At 33.2% G+C, this 20,372-nt stretch overlaps 1 protein-coding gene across 1 annotated transcript in view; it reads left to right on the top strand.

Annotated features, from left to right (window-relative positions):
* Positions 1 to 6,914: 6,914 nt before the first annotated feature.
* The window catches only part of LOC119640358 (UPF0047 protein YjbQ-like), a 44,102-nt gene continuing 30,644 nt past the window's right edge, over positions 6,915 to 20,372 (top strand). The window contains exons 1-2 of the mRNA XM_038038322.1: positions 6,915 to 7,351; positions 18,733 to 20,314. Of these exons, the coding sequence (XP_037894250.1) occupies positions 20,098 to 20,314 (217 nt within the window). The 5' untranslated portion in view covers positions 6,915 to 7,351; positions 18,733 to 20,097. The remainder of the gene's footprint in view (positions 7,352 to 18,732; positions 20,315 to 20,372) is intronic.

The following is a 20,372-nucleotide window of genomic DNA, read 5'->3' as shown; positions in this document are numbered from 1 at the left end:
CAACTTTGCAGAAATTTATATGGTGTGTCCGTTGTAGACTATGAGCAACCAGCAATTTCTTCTTTTTTTTTTGTTGAGAGAATGTGAGAATGTGTACTATACATACTGCACAGTTTAGCATACGGACACATACACAAACAAACTGGCCAAGAATTTATATATTTTGTGGGGTTTTTGAAGCTTCTTTTTGCGCGCTATGAAGCAATTGAAAAAAAATCCAAATTTTGATACACTACAATATTAAGTAGGCGTGGTCAATTTCTCCTACTTTTGTACAGGTGCTACAGCATCGCCCATAAAATACGTGCAAATTCTTGTACATTGGGTTACTGTAGTTTTTAAGTAGTGAGCAAAAAAAATTAACTTTTTATTCCGCTTGAAAGACTGCACTGTAGGCGTGATCTTCGATTAATTTGGCCCATTGATGGGTTCATTTTTCCAAAGGGTCCAAAGAACGTTTACAACAGGCATTGGAAAGACGGACAGGCGAACATGCGGAATGATGTACATACTTGAATAAATTTAGAATTTCATGCTGATCAAGGGTACACATGCCTATTGGGATCTTTGCAACTTCCTTTTGGACTTTGCCAATGTTTCCACAAAATGAATATAGCCCTTATACTTCGACGATGAACAATTTATTCAGGTGGATGCAGTCATACTTAGCAATTCTGCGGTTCACAAAAATTGAAGATGTGCGAAAATGGATCGATGCTCGTTTTCGCGTCGGCAATATTTATATTGCGAGGGTATGGAAAAGCTACCCGATAAATGGCAAAAGGCTATAGATAATGAGGGCGCATATTTCGGTTGATTTGTAACAAGTAAGTTTTAAATAAAGGTGAATTATGTCACGAACAAGACAAATCTCTATGCATCTACATAAATAGCCCCCCTTTTTAAGGTACGTGACATTAGCATGGAAAGTGAAAACTCCATTATATTACAACATTTCATAAATTGTTTTTAAATAATTTTGTGTTGCCTCTCACTTAAGTTAATATAGAAATAAATTTATTAAGAGCCAAATAAATGTAAGGAAAAGATTTCAGAAGCATACGGCAATAAAATAAAGAAAATTGAAATTTTTATAAGAAAAAAACAAGCAGAAAGGATAGAAGGTACAGAACGATAGATTTAAGTATAAGTACAAGTGTCTTACAAATGTTTTCTGTTGCGGTAGCAACCAACAGCTGCGTGTATATTTACATAATTTCTCCCGACAAGAAATTTTAACCATTCTTACCGTTCAAAAATAAATACAATACAATACATATTAAAGCCTTTCCTTTCATAACAATGTCACAGCTTACTTACCACAATTAATTTATAACGGTTGAGACCTATTTGTAGGGAATAAAGATCTTTGTAGCAAGCAAGCCAGAAATGTAACAATTAAAGCCTATTTGTGTACTCCATAGAAAATACGACGATTGACGCCCATTTGTAATGAGTAAATCTACTACATTATAAAAGATGTAACGATTAAGGCCTATTTGTAGCAAGTAAAGATACTATTTTATAGAAAATATAACGATTAAAGCCTGTTTGTAAACAGTCAATCTACCACTTCATGCAAGATGTAACGATTATGGCTTATTTTTAACGAGTAAATCTACTGTTTTATAAAAAATGTAACGATTCAGGCCTATCTTTTGCGAGTAAAGCTACCAATTCATACAAGATGTAACGATTAGGACGTATTTGTAACAAGTAAATCTGCTGCTTTATAGAAAATATAACGATTAAGGCCTATTTACTACAAGAAATCGTTTACAATTTTAATATTTAGGTTATTTGACTATCGCTAAAAAGTTAGTTTTTAACTCCGTTGTCTACTACAGTATTTCCTTAGTGCGACTTCTTCAATTACACAAAAACAAGAATTTCAACATATGTAGAATGCAGTCAAAATAAGCAGAAATCTGCAGACAAATGAACACATAAATAAACTTTTTCGCTTGTACATTTATGGCACATGTGCTATTTCTGTGCCTTTATTATTACTCCTTACGTTTTTTTTTTTAAATTAATCCTAGATTACCTGAAAATATGTGAATCTAAAATGTATTTTATATAAAAAAAAATATACATTATTCACGTTTAAGCCGTAAGAAATTTTCTATCGAGAATATTTTACGCCAACAAACTGAACGCAAGCGTTTTTGAGCAGAGCGCTCTATTAAAGAAAATGAAGTATTGTAAAATTTGTTGGAAAAGTTGTTTAAGTATTAATAATTAACTTTTCTTTTTTTAAATACTTCGAATATTATTAGTTAAAGTTTAGCTTAGACATCCACGCTTTGAAGGGAATGACAAGTAGGAAGAATAATTTGAAGGAAGGAATTTATTTACTATCACATATACTGTCACATGTCAGTTATATTGTTACATTAATAGAAAATTTTGGACGTAGTATATATATATATATATATTTGACATTGTATAAAAGGAAACATACGAGCTGTTACAGTCATGCCCATTTGTGAAAAATTACTAAAGTTCCAGTTCAAGCCCCCGGCATTGAATGTACAAGCAGCCGACCGTCGCCGTTTTTTCGGGAGACAATTAATTATCGACGACAAGCTAATCATGTACCACTGTCGCCAATATTCTAATACTTGCTCTAAAAATTTCCTTTACAATGCGGGACTTTGCTTTAACTGAGAGAGGTGTAAAAACTGAGAGCCAAATTGACGTCTGGTTGTTTTGTATAAGCAAACTGTTGTATGGACAACAATACAAGCATACAAAATAGAATTAAGAGCAAGTTGTGTAGAATTTTTGTTAAGCTTTAAAATAAACACACATAAAGAACTTTATAAAAAAACAATATGAAAGCTTCCTCTTGCTATAATATCGTATAAAATATTTCTGATTCCCATTTGCATTGTAAGTATCGTAAATAAGACCAATGGTAGAAATGGAAATGTTGCCAGCAGCAAAATGAATAAGGAGCTTGGTTTGTGTCCAAAATACTAAAAGTATACATGTTAAAAATATATGAACATTAAAAAATCAAATTTCACATATATATACATACGTGTATGTTGCTATTATTTTCGTCATAAGCTCTATTATTATTGTCGTAAGCTCTATTATTTTTGTCGTAAGCGCAATTATTTTTATTTAACAACAAAAAAACAAAACAAAAAAAATTGAAACTAAACTAAATACATATTCAAATTTGAAAATTAATTCAATAATTAAAAGTAATTCAAGTCAAGAAACTAAACCATTTACGTGGTGTAATTACCTTATTAAAAAAGTTTTCTTAGCTCATAAATTTTTATAACATGAAAAGCTTTTTAAGCAAAGTTTTCAATCACTCTAGTTTTTCACTTCCAAAACCCTACTATAGCCTCGTGTCTACAGCTATTTTTTTCTCAAATTCACGTAAAATTCGTTATATCCACAAATGCCATCTACAATACTTGTTATATCCACAAATGCCATCCACAATACTTGTTATATCCACAAATGCCATCTGCAATAATTGTTATACCCACAAATGCCACAATGGCTTTTCATGGTGTAGGATGCTTGTTCTTGTTCATTCTTGGTGTAGGATTCTTGTTTAAGGAACTCTGTGTTCACATTGGACCTTTTTTTACAACGCGGAGAACCAACAACAGATAAGCTTCAAGGAGAAGAAGTTATCATTGAGTGGTTGTCATATTCATAATTATTATTTTAAAAAATACCTTCGGAATGATGAAAATTAAAAAAGAAGGAAAATCTAAGCAACCTGCCGAACAGCGAGCAATAAGCGAATATAAACAGCTTAAAAAGTCTATGCAGCGACTGACAGCAGAGCCGGGAAAATTTTTGGATATTTTTACATATAATCTAACAAGTGGTTTGAGTGAAAAACTTCATGCTGAAATATAAAGAAAATGACAATTTCTTGGTAAGAATTTTTTAAATTATTTTCTTTAATTCTATCAAAAAACACGTTCTTTTTCCCTCAAACACATTCTGAAAATGATATTGTTATGTTGTTAGTGTCACTGAATGAATAAGAATTTTTAATTCTCTCCCGTTCACTTTCCTTGTCTATCTCTTCCTCTGTGTTTTTCTATGCCTTTCTCTCATTAAACATTTATTTCACATTATTTAATATCCTTTCGTTAGAACATTCGCAAAAGTGAATTCGTTGCTTGCTTTAACTAAAATTGAAATAGCACTCCACCACGGAACGAAAAGGTGGAAACACGTCCGATGTACGTTTTGTATAACTCGCTCGCATCAAAGGAATAAAGAAATAGTAGAAAAAAAAGCTTCATGTTTTTTCTACTCGAATAGAAATAAAATTCTTTTTTGAAAAAAAAAAAAAAATACTAAGTGATTAACCGTTTTTCTTGGAGAATATTTATTAAAATTAAGAAGAAGTAATTATCAAAATTAAGAGTAAAATAAAAGGAATCGTAACAAATGCTTAACTAAGTTAATACTTGTGGAAAATTAAATATAACAGCAAAAGGAAAAATAAATAAATCAATAAATAAATAAAATAAAGTAACTATACATTCCAGAGAAGAGAAAGAATAAAATGAATTGGAAATTGAAAATTTATAAAGATTGTGGAAAAATAATCAAAATATGTGGTGATGAAATTTTCATGGCAACGTATCATGTTCACTGAGTTTTGCTGGTTATGTTTGTTCGTGTTCCTCCGTTTATTCTTCTTTTTTTCCCCCATTCTTCTTTTGGTAAAAGGAGAAAGGAAATAACGGGAGCGATAAAATTGGGAAAACGGCAGAGAAAAAGCGATAGCGCGAAAGGAAGGAAAAGGGGGCAGAAGTACCAGGTGATGGCTTTATCAATATTAAATACAACAGAGAAATGATATACGTAAATATATAGAACGGTTCATATAGTAAGCTTACAGTGTCTTGTCATTGTCCTTATGATTACATTCTAATAAATGCTCAAAGGTAACGTCAAAAATATCAGCGACTAACGAATTAGCGGAATAGGGCAACTCGCTAACACTTTAGAGTAATGGAAAGAGAAAAAGAGAATGTTTGTGCGGACTGAGTAAGAGAGTTTCGATTTTGTGAATGAGTGTTATAGTACAGAATACTTTCAGACATAGTCAAAGGAAAAGAAGAAGTATATCATTCGTAAAGGAGAGAATAAAACAGCTAGCAAAGCACACGCACAAAAAAAACGAAAAGCGAAAATATCCACAATGATTACTTCTATTTGTAAGAAAGGCAACACGAAGAAAATAGGAAGTAGGAAGTCAGGGAGTAGAAAAGTATTTCAGTATAAAATATAAAGAAATTTCCAAATTTACAGTTTATTTAAGAGAAAAAAAGTAATTTAAATAAATTTTAATAATAAAATAATGGCGAATCAAATAATTTTTAAAACAACATTAATAATATTATTTAAATTTGTACATGTAAATGTATTTAAATATATATAGTGTCCTTATTACATTTTTTCTTTGCCGTGAAAGGAGTATTTTACTGCTATCTGCCTTTTCTCCCGAGTAAGCTGAACTTCATCAATTACATTTGCAGCAAATAAAATTCTCCTTATTTTCTTCTTTTTTTTATAAATTTATCATCGGTAGTGAAAAAGAAAAGTGCACTAACACGAAACTAACTAATCTAAATGTAAGTCACGACGACCTACTACCATATATACTCAGATTTGAATGTATGTGCTTTTGCGAGAATACGGGAAATGCGAGTGCAAAATATATACTTTAGACATTCGTATTAATTCGATTTATTCTGGTTCGGCACGTTTCCGCCTTTTGTTCGTGTGTTCGTGTATAAGCCACTATTCCGTTTGTTTTCCTCTCAACTAAAAATTCTTGTTTTTCTCTCTCTTTCTCTGAACGACGAAAAACTTGTTTGTTGTTAGTGTTTGTCGTCTTAAAAGTATCACAACAAATTTGTGTGTTTGTGTATATCGTTTATTTCAGAGCATTAATAAGTAATACTAATTATTATTAAACGGAATAATGACACACTTAAGCAATAAATAAATAAATAACCATTTTCAAGTAATAGCAAATATAAAAAGGTAATAATATTAAAAATAATAATAAAAAAGAAAAGAAATTGTATAAATTATAAAATTCGAAACGTCAACTATCATATTAAAAACACGAGAATGTCTACTACTAGTGGAGTACTCAAACATGGGCAACTATCATCAAATCATTTCTGAGTTAATTTGTCGTAACACCATAACAAATTTTCAATTTTAATTTTTCCCTGAAGGCAAGTTTTTTATGTAAAGAGATATAATTATTTAATATTAGATTTTTTAATTATAGCAGTTACTTTCGACAACACATTTGTAAACCGTGTTAGCAATGTTCTTAACTCTATTGTCTCCATTATGGGATTTCTCTAAGAAGTTATCGGAGCATTGTATAATAGCCGTTGATGTTTAAAAAAGCATCAAATTGTAGGAGGACGTTTTATTAATGTTTTTGAGATTCTTGTAATATTTTGTAACTGTGACAAATTATGAAAGCATATATTCATTATTGATATTTTAGTTAAGATATATAGAATTTTTGAAATCAAGCTTTAGGGAAAGTAAGAAAATGAAAGAAACATACAATATATTCCGCTTGAATTGTCCATTTTTTATAAATTAAAATCGAAGAAATTTATCATATGGCAATACTTAAGTAATTTTTATAATTATGGCAACCCTTCCTTACTATGCCTCTTTTTTTATTGTCTTTATGTGACACCGCGATTTATTTGCCACAATCACATTCACCACCGCTTACCATCCCTATTAAAAAATTTTGTGAAATTTAGTTAAACATCACCAAATAGAAAAAAGTTACAATTTAAGAACAAATGTATTGGAACGATTTGAATGTAAACGATTTATAAGAAAAGACATGTTAAACGGTTTGTGCCTATGTTCAATTTTATTTTACGGCAGTGGTGTTATCGACCTGTTTATCACCTCTATACTTTAAAAACAAGTGCAAAATTTATTCAAAGAGAAAATTTTAAAAAATGTGTAATATAATTCTTTAATATAATATTCTTTTTCTAATTGTGAAGTATGCAATAAACTGATAAGAAAAAGGCAAACAATTCAAAGGATTAAGACTAATTGAAGAGTGAGTGGTAAACGAAAGAAAAAAAAAAAAGGAAAAAAAAATTAAGTGACCGTATTGCCTATGAATGGTGCAGAGGAAAGTGAGAATTTTCTTTTCACCAGCGTTGCTGTTGTTATTCTTCTAGCTGTGTAAAATTTCTTCAGTTTTTATAAAATCCTTGCAGTGTTTTATAATGTAATTGGCAAACGCGTCAGTTAATACACTAATAAGAAAAAAAAATGACTATAACCTATATAAGTAAGAAAAAAAGAAAAGGAGTTTAACACGCACATTACATTATATACCTATATACATAAACGTCTCTTTTCGCGTATGTAATGCACATAATCAGGCTTTTGCAAATAAATGCACATTCTTATGAATTTCTAGTAAAAACAAACGAGTAGGCGTGACACTAAATTTAAAACATCTTTTTTTTTTAAATTTTCATATTTAACTTATATAAGTCGCACATATTACTTTGATCCCGCAAAGTAACGATCATACATATCTTTTATGATGGTTGTTTTGTTGTTTGCAATCAAAACTTTTTTAATAAATTTTTGTGATAATGAAAAAATTTTGGCGATCACATTTCAAGATGCGATTTTCATATGAGAATACTTTTCTAAAAAATCCTATTGATATTGATTTTGATAACTAAGTAAAAGATGATGTCAGTGGTCAGGTAATGACGCTGTGCAGTTCTGGCTAGAAACGCTAGCAAAACTGTTTAAAATTATAGAGATGGCAGCGCTGGAATTAAAATCTACAGATCATTCAAAAATTTTGAGGCCTAACAATGAAGAATCATTAAATGAGAAATTAAAATGTATCCATTCTTTTTCGCATTCGTTCTCCCATTATTTACAACAATTTTTTAATTCCCTTCTGCGATCTTTAAACTGATTTTAGCTAAGTTGAAATGCCCACCTCCAACTTTCGCAACATAACCATAACGTATTCTGAACATCATTTATATTAGATGAAATCATACGGTGAATGCGGCGAAAGTCCTAGCGATTAGAGCTGCATGTACTCCAAATGCTTCTTCTATATAGAAGGTCCCCTTTTACAAATGATTGCATCTATTTTAATAATAAATTTAAATAACATTCGTTTGTTATCTTTTTGAAAGGAGTATAATTTTTCATGTAGAAAAATATGGGTTTTTGTTTAAATAAATTCAATTTCGTTGGCTGCTTTTGAAATGAAAATTGCGATTTTGTTTAGATTGATATCGTGATTCAGGGTATTAATGGTAAAAGCACGTTTTATTCTTTGCTGTAAATTGACGCATATTACATGTTTTCCTTTGGAAATGAGTAAATCATAAGAAATACTCTCTGAATTTCAAGTTAAAAAATTAATAATAACTAAAAAGGAGGCTAAAATTAGACATTACGGTTGTTAAGGAAAATCTTTGAAATTAGTCTTAAAATATTCGTTAGCTTGACGAAACAATCAATGTAATTTTTATTTTCTTTTAATCTCACTCTCCAAATGGCTCGCCGTCCATCAAAAAATTAAATTATCTCTTCTTACTATTATATCTTTTATTTTTATTCCTTACGCACGAAATGCTCATATGAATATAAAGTGCTTAGTATTTTTGGTGTATTGTTCAAAATATAAGCTTTAATACTTTCGTTATAAAGTAGATAACTTTCAAAATTGCCTGAAAAAGTTATACCCTACACAGCTTATGGTACATGAGTTTATTAAGTTTATGCAGATGTCTGCAACACCCAGAAGGCCTTGCGATAGTCCCATCTTTAATTAGAAAGTAGTTCTGACATTGCCTTTCCGTCTTGTTTTATGTGTTTAGTCTAAAGGTTGACGTGCTTTCACTTAAGAACGGACGCTATAGAAAATGTTTCCCATCGATCCACTTTTTCGATCATTCGTCATATATTCGCCTTATTCTAAAAAGTCGTCATATGGAAAAAAATTGTAATTTCCGAATTTCTCGGAAAGAGTGGCTAAGTAGTGGTATTTCGGCATTCTAATTTGTTATGAAAACTTTGGACCCTTTGAGGCAATTTTTGAACTTACTCTCATATGGCGAAATTAAAATGGTATAATATTCAAATTTGGGCCATTTCGTCCTATTTTCTATATTTAATAAGGATTTTCATGAAAATTAACCCTTGTAGAGCCTTGTAGAGAAAAGTCTAAGTTGTATCAAGTGACCCATAATATCATAGTAATTTCATGAAAAATGAGCTCTGCAAAATTTGGACCATATGCGCCTGTTTTTCGATCCTGCCATACGTAAGGATTAAAATTGTACTACATTAGGTTTTGGGTCCGTTTCCCCATAAAACGCACTTGAAAAATGCGCGTTTATATAGAAACAAGATATATGTTTGGTGTTCTATAATAAAATAAGAATGGTGTTAGGCAATATGGCGTAGGATATTTAATGGTTGGTCGATTTTTTAAAGGTGATTGAAATTCCACTTATTAACGATAAAATGGAAATAAAAGTAGAAAGCAATTGAAAAACACCCGGAATACGTATTCGATAATATAGCAAAAATTGTACCAAAACCGTGTTATACGGGAGACGTCTGTAATTGGTGTTCGCTCAGCTGGGTAGTAAACTAAGCTGCACAAAGATATTTCCGCGTTTATTACAATATTTCTGCTTAAAATTTATTACTCACTTATGTAAAGCTGGTTTTTCATAAGCCTTGATTTTAATAACTTAAGCTGATCTTTTCCAAAATTCATAATTAAAAACAAGCGAAAGACATTTTAAATTCTTAAAGTTTTCGTGTTATCTGAAATATATTTTTTCGAGAAAATTTGCGTAATTATCAGATGAGAAATAAAAACTAGACAAAGCTGTAATTTTTTTCTTGTCAAACATTTTAGTTTCCTATTATATCCACCGCCGAAGAATAGGGATAAACTTACTTTCTCAAAGCTTTGAAGCACTTGGAAAGAACTTTCAAAAATCCCTTATCGTTTACATATTCTTGGTCAATGTCAAATTCTGAATCGAACTAGACATACCTCTGAGATGCATGTCACGATAAAAATTTTTATGTTCATTTTATGAACGATCCTACGTTACAACGTTGGCCGCGTCTGTTCGATTGTAGACTATAGAAATATGATTTTCCTTCTTCTTTTATACCCGTCACTGGTGAAGGTATATTCATTTTCCTTTTTTCCATAATGTATGTAAAATGAATGTATGTAATATCTAAAATGAAGCTTCAGAGACCTTATGAAGTATATATATTCACGATCAGCGTGAAATTCTAAATTAATCGAATCCATGTCCTCCCATCTGTGTGTCTGTGCAATGTTTGTTGTTGGCTATCACGTTGTCGCAAAAATGAAGAAACCGACTTTAAAATTGGTAGAAACTTTGGAAGCGTTTGCACGCAGGTTGGTATTGAAAATGGGCCAAACTGATCCGTTTTTACTAATAAAAATTTGTGTGTTTTTGCTTATTTTTACTTGTTCACATTTACTTTGCCAAACATGCTACTATTTAAGTGCAAAAATGGAAAAAATCGGCCATGCCCGCACAAAGTTATAAGCGATTAAATTATCCTTTTTTGACTTTTTTGAGGATTTATGCTTATTTATCATAACGCAAACAAGACAGAATGTTTTAAATTATTTTGTACATTCCTTAAATGAAAATATATTAAAATGGATTAATTCTAAAAAGTATATGATAGGCACCGTGACCTTGTTGATTAACTTTTTCTTAATTATATCAGCGGTATAGGTATCAAATAAAAGAGCTTGTGGAGTAGAATGCGAAAAGCGTAGTGGTGGGCCCCCGCCGATGGACAAATTGACAAATTCATTTATAAATGTGGTGATAGCAGCTAAAAAACTAAAGGTGGCTTGAAGAAAATATCTGAAAACTTCAAATTGTTTTCATGTTTCGAGTAGATTGATATCTATTACTGTAAGGAACTGTTTATACATATAATATTAGTTTGGGGAAAAAGAAATCCATTATTTTTTCGGTAGATGGCTGCACTGACAGATTTCTCGTCAAGTATCGATCAAACAATTTCAGATTTATGCTCGTTGGAAAGGTGACATTTCGCAGTAAAAAAAATTCTTTTGCTGTTTTTTGTTTGGTGCATTCAGTTGTGAGTTACAGCGTGTTAAAAATGGAAGTGAACAAAGAGAAAATTCGGTACATTTTACAGTTTTTCTTTGACAAAGGCGAAAATGCAAGCCAGGCGGCTAAAATTGTGAATGGTGTGTACGGTTCCGATACTGTAACAGCCAATTATGTGCAATTTTGGTTTCGTAGATTCCGTTCAGGAATTTTTGATGTTAAAGATGCACCTCGCACAGGTAGGCTGGTCATCGAAAATGTCGATAAAATCGGAGAAATGATCGAAGTTGACCGGCATGTTAGCAGTCGTAACATCGCCCATGAGATAAAAATAGATCATAATACACTTTTAAACCATTTACACAAAGCTGGATTCAAAAAGAAGCTCGATGTTTGGGTGCCACACCAGTTAACAGAAAAAAACATGATGGATCGAATTTCCATCTGTGAAGCCTTGGCCAAACGGAATGAGATAGACCCATTTCTTAAACGGATGGTGACTGAGGATGAGAAATCGATCACATACGATAACCCTGTGCGAAAACGATCGTGGTCAAAGAGCGGTGAAGCAGAACTAACGGCCAGGAAGTTTTTGCTATGCGTTTGGTGGGACTGGAAGGGGATTATTTATTATGAGTTGCTTCCATATGGCCAAACGCTAAATTCTGATCTCTACTGTCAACAACGGGACCGTTTGAAGATAGCGATTGACCAGAAACGGCCAGAATTGGCCAACAGGGGAGGTGTCGTGTTCCACCAGGACAACGCTAGGCCACACACATCTACAGTGACTCGCCAGAAACTCCGGGAGCTTGGTTGGGAAGTTTTAATGCATCCGCCATACAGTCCGGTCTTGGCACCAAGCGATTATCATCTTTTTCTTGCATTGCAAAATTTCTTTAATGATAAAAAATTGGAATCTAGGGAGGATTGTGAAAATCGACTACTAGAGTTTTTTGCAAATAGAGACCAGGACTTCTATGAGAGAGGCATTTTGAAGTTACCTTTAAAATGGCAACAAACCTTACAACAAAACGGTGCATATTTGACCCAAATCGGACAATCCGAAACATGTTAAATAAAGTCCTGAAGTTCATATAAAAATAATGGATTTCTTTTTCCCCAAACTAATATAATAAGTGAACCAAAATTTTTCCCTTTTGCAATCAAGTCTTTATTAAGTACATAAGAAAGCACTTTAAAAATACAAAGTAGCTTGAGGTCTTGCTGAAAAAACCTGATTTCGACAAATTTCCTACTGTTTGGGGCAATATACCCTGAAGTATATCGTGTAATGTTAATAAATTTCCACTCACTGATTTCGCTGTAACCGGGATTTGATTCCAATAAGAAGATACCGCGAATTGCATTGAGATCCACAAAATCTATTTGTTTGGTGATATTATTGGTGATCGAATAACAAATAAAGGCGAAGAATAGCGCAACGTTGCATTAGTAAAGGGGATTAATTTTAGCTTTTATTTTTAATAAAAATGTTTAATAAATGGTTTTCGTCGTATATTCATCATTAGTTTGCTCCCTTAAATACAATTAAGGCTAACGTTCGAGCTTTTCTATACTTGGACGGAGGAACCATTGTAGGCAAAAAACCATTAAAATATCCTACAAGATATAGGAGAAGTGTTTCTAAAATTATTACAAAGATTACAAAATACGTCCGTTTCAAAGTAGAAATAGTCCGGATCGGCCGTTTGATATGCTGTTGGTACGCAAAAAAGTTTTATTGTCATTGAGGTGGTAATTGTACAAGATACGTCTCTTTCTTACTTTGCTTCTACTTTCTTTCTCACGTCCTTTTGTTGAAAGTATGTGTTTTTGTATATTTGACGAAAAACGGAAACGTTGGAATTTGTATTCTTTCTTTCTACGGGTCACACGTTTAGCATTAAAATGTTCATCAAGGAATTAGGACAAAACTGTTGTAATAGTGTTTATATACAGCGATATATAGAAATATACGTGCATATGTTGGTATTGGCATATATGCGCGTGTGAAATAATGAATTTTAAATTTCTTGGCTACGCTGTATTCATTTTCGTTGTTTCAAGTCATGCATGCATTGCGGTTCTTTACTGCCGCTGCTGCTGTGTTCAACTGTTTTGATTAAATATTAAATAATCCGAGACATGCATACGGTAATATCCATGCAAATGTCATTGACAGCGCCAGAATGAGCCAGAAGATGTTCAGTGTATGATTGCACGTTTGTTGCCGAAAGTAGTGATCTCTCTCCCCTTATTTAGCACTATTGAATGGTTCTCATATAAAATGACCGCGAATTCTAAATGAGTGCTTTTTAAGATAATTTCAAATAAAAAGGAAACAAGTAAGAAAAATATATTTACCATATTCGCGAACTTGTCTACGGTATCCATTATTTCCAATTAACGGCTAAGAAAGGAAAACTATTTTGTTAAATCTGTTCATGTATGGATCTAGGATGTTTTTTTACCAGATTTTAAATCGATATTATTTCTAAAATTTCTTTGCATTCTTTCTCTAAGCAAACAGACAAACAAACAAAGGATAACTATATCCACCCGGAATCTTACGGTTATAAAGAGCGTATGGTATGGAATTTCGTCATATGGTAAAGATTAAATATAAGGAATAAAACTGATAGCATTTCCGCCTTTTTTCTCTAGCAATTCTTTAAATTCCCGTAATTTACCCATACAAAGAAAGTGTTTTGGAAGTCAAATAATATTCCTAGGTTTTTTATATGATAATCACCGTACACAATTGATTTGGCTGGCTATAGGTTGCCGTCAGGGTATAAAATGATTTTTGATTTTCCAATAATTCACGAAGATCCCATTAGGAGACACGCCTGTCATCTTTTTTTTGCTTCTTCACTATACGACATAAGAAAAGTAAATAAAGATTTGCTCATTTTTTACAATCTATTTGAATATATTATTTATTTACGACAGCGGCAACGACAAGGAGATAGACACATATAGTTGCTTACAGAAAAGAAATGCTATTTAAATAAAGTAATTGCACTTTGGCCCAAATAGTTTAAACGACTTTTTAAATGAGTTCCTCTTTTTAGAACTGCAAAGACTAGCAAACAAGCAAACAAATTCGTTGCATACAAACAAGCCTAACTACATCTGTTTGCGTCTAAATGATAATCGATAAATATATATATATATGTACATATATTATTTTACGATTTTGTAAAATTCTATATATTTGTACTGTATGTATATACACAAATGTGCATATATTTTACTGTGTTTAAAAATAAAATATATTTATTGCAAATAGCTTCGCAGCATCGTTAGATTTGTGCTTAGTAGGGAGATAACCTTTCGCAAATCATTCTCATACCAACCGTAACTTAGAAAATAGAAATTGTTTTATTAGGCATCGGATTGAAAATATATTCAAATCCCACATCTGAAATTCCTTTAGGTAAAACAATTTCTTATTTCAAAAGCAAATGGATATCAATTTTTTTTACGTTACGCTTAACTTTTTTCAATTGCTTCCTTCCGCAGTACAGATAAGCTACTGACTACTTGATTAAACGCAATAATATAATAGTATTTGTCAATGTTAATTACCTACATTGGGAATGCAAAACAAGGCAGGAATAAAGCGAGAAATCATCTTCACTTTTACGCTAACCAAGAATATTTCCCGCCGTAATAAGGATGAGCTCTTAGTTCTTATATGGGCAGGTCAATTGAGAGATCAATATATTTTTTAGTGATGGCTTTAATAGGTATTTTTGTTCTTAAAAATACTCATAATTTCAGATAGATTTCGACTATAGGTTATCTTATCTTCTGGAAAGATATTTATTATTAGCTCCTTTTCTTCTTCTTTTTAATACTAGATTAACGGCACTCGTCCATTTAACGAATTTACAGATTCAATCTGAAAATGCTGCATAAGCAAGTAGATACCTTCAGTTGTTATATAATGATTTTTAATGATTAACCGCAGCAAACATATGCAGTTGCTTGTGACAACTTTCATTTAATATAAGTTTTTCCCACAGGGGACGTTGCGCATGCACTTATTATTTAATCTGTACACTTAAGATGGTTAAGTGAGCGAAAAAAGTGTTTTTTTTAAAGTATCGTTGGGATAAAGGATACAAATCTTGGGTATCCGATATGAATTTTTAAACTGTGGATAAAGTTAATTTTTCTACCCTACGCTACTTGTGGTACAAGGATGTATTAAGTTTAAGCGGGCATAGGCAACACTCGAAACGACTTAAGACAGACTCAGACTTTATTATGTCGGCGAAAGCGATTCCAAATCGATATAAGCTTGTCTGCCCGTCTGCTCGTCGTTTATTCTTGTGCTCAAATTACAATTGGCAAGTTTGACAGAGCGACGTTTTTTGGCCCAAGGACAAAAGCTTTTGAAAATTCACTTGCCATGTAACGTCTCTTTTTGGAAAGTCGATATATGAATTGTGTTAAGCGAAATGTACGATATATAATCGTAAGCAGTATTTTTACTTGCTTTTGATTTATATTTGCTTTCATAATTTTTCGAAAACCGAGTAGGCAGGCTGCTGAGAAATGGCAATGCAGTTATTCATTCGTTTTGGTGATACTACACCAAAAGTTAGAAATTGTTTTCATACACACGCATACTTTCCATGAAAGCCCGAATGTTGAACGAATCCTTATAAGTTGTGGTGTCCAAAAAATAGGTCTATGTCAAGTTATTATTATGAACTAATTTTCGTCATGAAATATTAAAAAATACACCTTTTGCTATAAAAAGATCCAGTTTTCGTAGGAACAGTTGTACGAGAGAGAGTTCAAAAAATTCCCAGAGCAAGTTTTGTTTAGAAATTAGAAAAGGAAGATTGCAACGTTTTTCATATATAGATTTTTATGTGGGGAGTGGCCGCAAAATGGGCCGATCCAAACCATTTTTAATAGCATTCATCTTTGGGTCGAAGCATGTCAGTGTATCATATATCATCGAAATATGTCAAAAATTCGTCCTGCAGCTTGAACAAAAATTTTCGCGAACAGACATCAGACGGACAGAGAGGCACGTGGACGGGCAGGCTTTGATCGATTCAGCATAAGAATAAAATCGAAGATGGGTCTATCTTAAGCCCTTCTGGCTATTATAGACGTTCGCACAAACTTAATAAATCTTGCACTTGAATGTCACAGGCACTGGGAACGGAAAGCGAATGTAATATAATCCTAATTCTGGGTACTCGATGTGAAAATTCAAAAATATTTGTTCTCACTTGTAATTTTCAACGTCATTTGTGTTTTGCTTTAAATGCGAATAATAAAGTCAATGAAATGTTAAAGCGTGGGAATTTTGAAGCCAGATGCTTTGGCTTTGCCTTCTATGGTTTAATGGCAACAGCTTGTTACTGAAAACAAATGGTATCTTAAGGCTACCAGGAGAAGTGGTACAATGGTGTGTAGTATTCTGTTCTCATTTCGTCTTAACTTTCAGTTTATTGGGATAACTTTACTTAGATTGGATTGCGAAATCATGCAGTATCTTTTCATTCCATTGCCTTGCAAAACGACTGCCTGTCTTCCTATTACAATGATTACAATACTCATTTGATAAGCATTGCAAAAGTTGGTGTGTTCTAGCAGTACTTAGGGATTATAAGCCGTATGGCAAAGAAATAGTGGGTTTGTGGATAGTGTAGTTATATCCCAACTTTCTTGCAATCAGAGTATGTTAAGTTGATGCGGATACATGCAACAGCCAAAAAGGCTTAGGGTAAATGCACACTTTGACAACTCAATCGATTCAGAATCAACTTCTGAATTGATCTAAAAGCGCTTATTCATCTGTTTCTTGCTTTCGACGTGCAAGTCGTAATTTTCGAAATATTTTTATGGGAAGTTTGGCATTAAGTCTCGGAGGCAAAGATAAGCCGTACTAAAAACGGGTTGGATCGTATCATTTTTATAATCACTTCCCATATAAATTAAAAAATTAAAGAATTTTTTGCCACTTTTTATATCTCTCGACATAAAGCGTGGTAAAAGAGAACAGTTTATATGTATACATAATTGACATTTTATGACGAAAGAAAGTGAAGCAATATGGGTTATTTAATAATCAACCTTGCCAGGATGTAATTTTTTGACTTATTGTATTTTGTTTTGAATTTTGTTTTATTCTAAAACCCAGCTAGATAGGTAATACTAAAGCAGCAAGTTAAAGCATTTGGTATGGACCATTAGCAGTGTTTTCATCCAATATTAAATGACTAATATCTCTTCAACCACGTCATCTGGAATCGTATTTGTATTTAAAAACAAGCGAAAACGTCGAACAATCTTAAATCTCTTTTGAATCCAATGGCTTCTTCAAAATGGGACTTGGTATGGGGAGAGCATGCACTTTTCATGGAAGAAGATGCAAAACGTCAACTTACGGGGTACAGCTTAACTAAAGTTTGTTTTCTGAAAATGATCTTCGTTTAGTCATAAAGTACGGAAGACTAAACTTTTTTGTTTCGCATGCGAGCACTTCATGGTACTAAATTTGCTACATTGAACTTTTATCTCAAGTGTTATTCTCGACCAATTTGCGTCATAAATTATTAGTTTCTTTTGTAATATAACGGCTGGCTTTTCTTGAAAACGTTTTGAAGCCTAAGACTGTTATCTTTATATCAAATCTCTAATTTTCGCGACTGCTTCGAGAAATATTATCGATGTTTTCACTCAAAAAGAGCGCCCGCGCGTAACATTTCTAAGCTGTCTTTATTCGAAGGCGTAAACAGCTCGAGTGATTGTAATAGCAATTAGATGAGAATATCCGGTAAACTTGGAACCGAACCTTACGAAACATTAACAAATTAGTATACTCTGTCATCTAATAGGTTCGGAATCCTTGTTGAATTGCTAATGGATATTCTTTCAGGTGCTTATTTATCACTTATTAGAGAATCGGATTACTTGCATGCCTTTTTTAATATCGCAAAGCATTTGCGAGATGTTTTGAATACTGATCCCTTTGACACGATAGTTGAGAGGAATAGAGTGTGTATCCATGTAATATATTTTATTTAAAAACGAACAATGTCGATTTTTCTTAGAGAAGCGTTCTTTGATTATAACACCAAAGCTATCGTCGATGCAATGATATCAGAAGAAAGGGCGCCAGACGCGATCAATATGGATAATATTGATAATATTAAATAAAAAAAAAGGAGAGTCAGTAACCCATTTTTGCTAAGGTATGGTCTGAAGTCCAAAGCGCTTGCTATTGTACTATAATTAACTGCTGATCGTCGATACTTCTCCTGAGGGAAATATTGATCTAATCACCTGCAATTCTTTAAAATAACTCTGCGGAGAATTTTGCAACGGCATTAGCAAATGTGAAAATTTATTTTGTAAGAGTTTTACATCTATTATAGGAGTCGCATATTTTTCCAGTTTCTCCTCTAACTACCACAAACAATTACAAGAATAACAATAATAATAATAATGATTATAATAAGAGCAAAAGGAAATGAAAACTAAATTTATTATTTTTTCATTGCAGGTATTTCCCCAAAAGATTTGCCAGGAACGAGTTGTGTTGTGGTAACTAAACGAAGGCAATGATTTTAAAACCGAGTCAAGTGAATCTCCAGTAACAACAACAATAACAACTTTAGTAATAATAAAAAATAATAACAGTAGCAGAATACACCGTAAAACGGGGCAGACAGATCAACAAACGCAAACATATACGTACCTACACGGATTAAGATTTATGAACCTGCACACAAACGCATACACACACGCATACGCCCACTTACACATTCATGAACAAAACACGAAGCGCACAATATCTAAATAATATTCGTATGACACATATACAATCCATACATATGTGTAACTGGGCAAGAAAAGGGCGAGAGCTGGCCGTAGGTGGTGTACGGTGGGTACACTAAAGTACATATGTTTTGTGTAAAGAAAAGCACGAAAAAGTAGAATCAAACCGTACTGAATTCTTTAAAACCGACGGTTGTTGGATAAAATCAAATACCGAGAGATACCAACCCCCACCTGCCACACAAGTAGACACGTATTTTAAATGAAAGTTACACTAAAGTGTGTGTGCATTACGTTTTCGTTATTATTACACTTTTCATTTTCGAGTGCTTCTAGAATCGGCAAAGCACAGCAAAGCGAAACAGCAGCCACGTAAAGCAAGCAAGAGTCTGATTGTAATTGCAATAGAAAACTACAAACCCAGCAACAAATTGTTGCAATTACAACAAATACAGACAAACAAAAGACCTGAGTGAAAACAAAACCAAAAACTGAAGCACACGTAAAGAAACGAACTGGCGAGAGCTTACATAAATTTCAGGAACTAGAAAAGTTCTAAAAAAGGGTTATTTTCAACTAGAGAAGAGCAGGGCAAGAGAAAAAGAGTTAATTTCATAGCAGCCAGGCACTTGTTTTTGTGATTCAACATCTTTTAACAACGTCGTCTAGTAAAGCAACACAGCACGTTACTGTTGCTGCCGCTGCCAGTGGATTGCCATCAACATCATCATTATCGTCAGCCGCACAAGCACAATTACAACAACAGCAAGTCATTAATACAAATAAAGTTTTAACAACAGCTCACACTTATCCACAGCTTCTGCAACACCAACAGCAACAGCAAAATCCGTTACCAGCGGCAGCAGCAGCGGCCACAGCACACGCGGAAACCTCATCAACTCCAACGGCAGCCGCAGTGGCAGTAATAGCGACTACTAAACGTAGTCGCCAACAAAGACGCAGCATCAGCACTAGCACCACGAATCCACACGGTAAAGGCGGTACCACCGGCGGCGTCGCCACGACTACCAACATAAAACAGAGCGCCAGTCGTAACAGCAACATTCGCAGTTCTTCGTCCAATAGCACAATGGCCTCGTCCAATCATCGCGGCGGGGGTGGTGGTGGTGTTGGTGGTGGTGGTGGCGGTGGTGCGGCCGGTTCCGGTTTACAGGTCGGCTCAGCGTGGTTTCAACGCAAAATTAACTTACGACCACAACATCGAGGTGTTCATTTAGTCACCGAAGAGATATTGAGGCAAATGCCTGAATTGGGACAGTTTTCGGTGGGTCTATGTCACGTGCAAAGTAAGTCCATATTAGTTATATATATTGCGGTTAAGCTGGGGCAAGTCAAAAATTTTTG

This window comes from Glossina fuscipes, unplaced genomic scaffold (genome assembly GCF_014805625.2).
Source record: "Glossina fuscipes isolate IAEA_lab_2018 unplaced genomic scaffold, Yale_Gfus_2 121, whole genome shotgun sequence".
NCBI lineage: Eukaryota > Metazoa > Arthropoda > Insecta > Diptera > Glossinidae > Glossina > Glossina fuscipes.
Note: the sequence above shows the minus strand (reverse complement) of the source record. Positions and strands in the feature narration are given on the sequence as shown.